General features: G+C 37.3%; 1 protein-coding gene across 1 annotated transcript; it reads right to left on the reverse strand.

Moving 5' to 3' along the window:
* Nucleotides 1-1,403: 1,403 nt before the first annotated feature.
* LOC147357923 (olfactory receptor 52E8-like) lies at nucleotides 1,404-2,351 on the reverse strand. The gene has a single exon (XM_086338162.1). It carries the CDS (start codon nucleotides 2,349-2,351, stop codon nucleotides 1,404-1,406), a length of 948 nt encoding a protein of 315 aa, XP_086194288.1.
* Nucleotides 2,352-3,263: the final 912 nt, after the last annotated feature.

Consider the following 3,263-nt stretch of genomic DNA (forward strand, 5'->3'; position numbering starts at 1 on the left):
GGAGAATATTTGTTTTACAATGTTGTATTACCATCTGCTGTACAGCAAAGTGAATCAGCTACATATTTATATATATTCCCTTTTATGGATTTCCTTTCCATTCAGGTCCATTTAGGTCTCTGTGTTATACAGTAGGATTTCACTAGTTATCTATTTTATGCATAATATCAATAGTGCATATATGTCAATCCCAGTCTCCCAATTTATCCCACTCCCTCTTCCCCCTTTGTATCCATACATTTGTTCTGTTGACTTAGAATATATTCACAACTTAAAAGTTCAGAGTTATGTTTTATTTGGCAGGAATTTTTAGGACTTCAAGCCAGTAGGCAGTATCTCAAGTAACCCTAATAGAACTGATCCAAGGAGGCAAGCAGGGGAGGGGGGCCAGGAGATACAGAAGTTTTGAAACAAAGGTAGTCTGATCACCAAAAGATTGTTGTTAATTTAAAAAAAAAAACAACTGATTTGAGATCTTAAAAAAATATTAAAAAAATAAAAAATAACAGATATCCAAAGTTAAGAAATTTAGTGCTTTTCTGTTTTTCTATGTATGGGAAAGTGCAAGAGTCTAGGCTAACTGAAATCATTCTTTTGGTATGCACCTTAGTCATCTGGGGCCAGTAATCTGTGTTTTCACATTCAGAATTTCTTCGTGGCTCACTCTGAGGAGTGGCTGCAGTCTGATGGCTGCTAGACAGCAGGTATTCTTTTACTTCCTGAGTTCCCTCAAGGCTTGCCAGCTCATTTATAAAAACTTTGCATTTTACTTCCTACTCGTCATGTGATCTCATTGAATATCCTTATGAAAGAAATCTTATTACTATCTGAAAGAGATCTAGAGCACCTTACAGTTTTAACAGAAAGCTATTTCTTCAATGAATAAAATCTCTCCTCCTTGAGATTTACTCTTGCATGGCATATTCTATGCCTGGGTCATTAGTGAATATCATTGCAAGTATACATTGAGACACACACAAACACACATGCCTGCAACAGTTACAACCAATATTTCTTTTCTATGTCTACATATAATCTATATGGTACTTATACAACTTTAAGGGACTTCCCTGATGACTCAGTGGCTAAGAATCCACCTGCAGTGCAGCAGACACAGGAGAGTACAATCCCTGGATCAGAAAGATCCCCTGGAGGACGAAATGGCAACTCACTCCAGTATTCTTGCCTGGGAAATCCCATGAATAGAAGAGCCTAGTGGGCTGCAGTGTATGGGGTCTTAAAGAGCCTAAGTGACTAAGTTCAAGCATATACACACACACACACACACACACACACACACACACACACACACACAGCTAATTTGGGTGAAATACATTGCTTTATTTAATCACAAATGTCAGTCTTCCTAGACTTTATACGTTTCTAAGCTGAATGAATTACCTCTAATTCAATCTTTTTTTTTTAACAAATATACTTTGTACACACTCCTGGATTTGCTTGGTCCTGATTCCATAAATGACTGGGTTGAGCGCAGGGGGGACAACTACATAGAGATTAGCCAGAAGGATATGGATATACTGGGGGATGCTATGGCCAAAACGATGAGTGAGGAAGGAGAAGAGAGCTGGACCAAAGAAGGCTAAGATAACACAGATATGAGAACTACAGGTATTTAGAGCCTTTAGGCGGGCATCTTGGGAAGGGAGATGAAAGACAGTATTCAATATCCTAGCATAGGAGATAATGATAAGAAGCACATCCAGAAACAATATAGAAATATTCCCAAGACCATAGTAGACATTAGCACTAATGCTGGCACAAGCCAGACGAGCCACTCCCATGTGCTCACAATAGGTATGAGGAATGATTCTGTGTCCACAGTAAGGCAGTCTCAGGAGGAGAAAAATGATGGGGGCAATCATGCATAAACTTCTTAGAACTACCACCATACCAATCATACCAATAACTCTATTGGTGAGGGTCATGCTGTACCTGAGGGGATTGCAAATAGCCACATAGCGATCAAAACCCATGGCAAGAAGTACAATGCTCTCCATGACTGTAAAAAAGTGGATAAAAAAGACTTGAGCAATACAGCACCCAAAGCACAGCTCCTGAAGGCTGAACCAGAAGATACCCAGAGTCTTGGGGATGGTAGCAGTAGAAAGACTCAGGTCAATCACTGACAGCATGGCCAGAAAGTAGAACATGGGTTGGTGAAGGCTATGATCTGTCCAGATGACAAGCAGAATAATAATATTCCCAATGAGAGCAATCAGATACACGACACAGAAGGGAAAGCCAAGCCAGATCTGTGCAACTTCCAACCCTGGAATTCCCAGCAATAGGAACGAAGAAGGATGTGACTCAGTGACATTGGGAGAAGACATTCTTCTTCAGGTGGCATGATTTTTAAAAATTGTTGATGATTACCATTGGACAGTCCACAGTTAACTGATATCTATAAAGATTAAAAATAAAAAAATCCCAAACAAAGGATTGGTATTAGGAATAAGTTTCTCTAAATGTCTTTGATTATTATTTTTTTCTTTTCCAGTTCTCCATACATAATCCTAGTGACTCTTCTCACCTGTACCATAAGTATGAGAGTTGAAGTGTCAAATAGAAGTTAACACCATTTTTCTCTTAAACTTATGGGTTCAGAGTAGATAAATGCAATAACTCTCCTCTTCTCCAAGAAATAAATACTATTAAGCAATAATAAAATTGATAATAATAGCAATAACCACCAGAATAATAACATCTATCTTGAATTGGTTACCTACTATTTTTCAGACATTATTCTTAATATTATGTGCTTATATTATCTCATTCAGTTCTCCCCACAACTTTATGGCACAAGTTTTACTGGTCTCTGGTTTATGAAAGTAAAAGGTTTTGAGAAGTTGGTTAACTTATACCATTGCTTACAGAGCTAATAATCATCAGAATCAAGATTTGAAATTAGTTTGGAAGTAGGTTTTGTGACATTGATCTGGACCTATATTTGCAAACTTGTCATTAGAGGTAGTGAAAGAGGGTACAAAGAAAAGTAAGAGATAAGGAAGAATAAAAGGAGTTGGTTCAGTCAAAAATATCTCAAAGAAGAATAAATCTGAAATATTTACACTATCAGATATTGAAATTTTCCATAAAGCTATGATATATCACAGTGTTACTGGCAAAGTAAAAATGTAGAAAAAGAGACAGTGGAACAGAATTGAGAACCTAGAAGCAGATCCACACAATATTTGGGGTCCAGATATCTAAATTTCAGATATCTCCAAGTAGGAATTTAAGAT

The sequence above is a fragment of the Bos grunniens genome, chromosome 15, assembly GCF_055505025.1.
Source record: "Bos grunniens cultivar Pamir isolate PY7600 chromosome 15, Bosgru_T2T1.0, whole genome shotgun sequence".
NCBI classification, from domain to species: domain Eukaryota; kingdom Metazoa; phylum Chordata; class Mammalia; order Artiodactyla; family Bovidae; genus Bos; species Bos grunniens.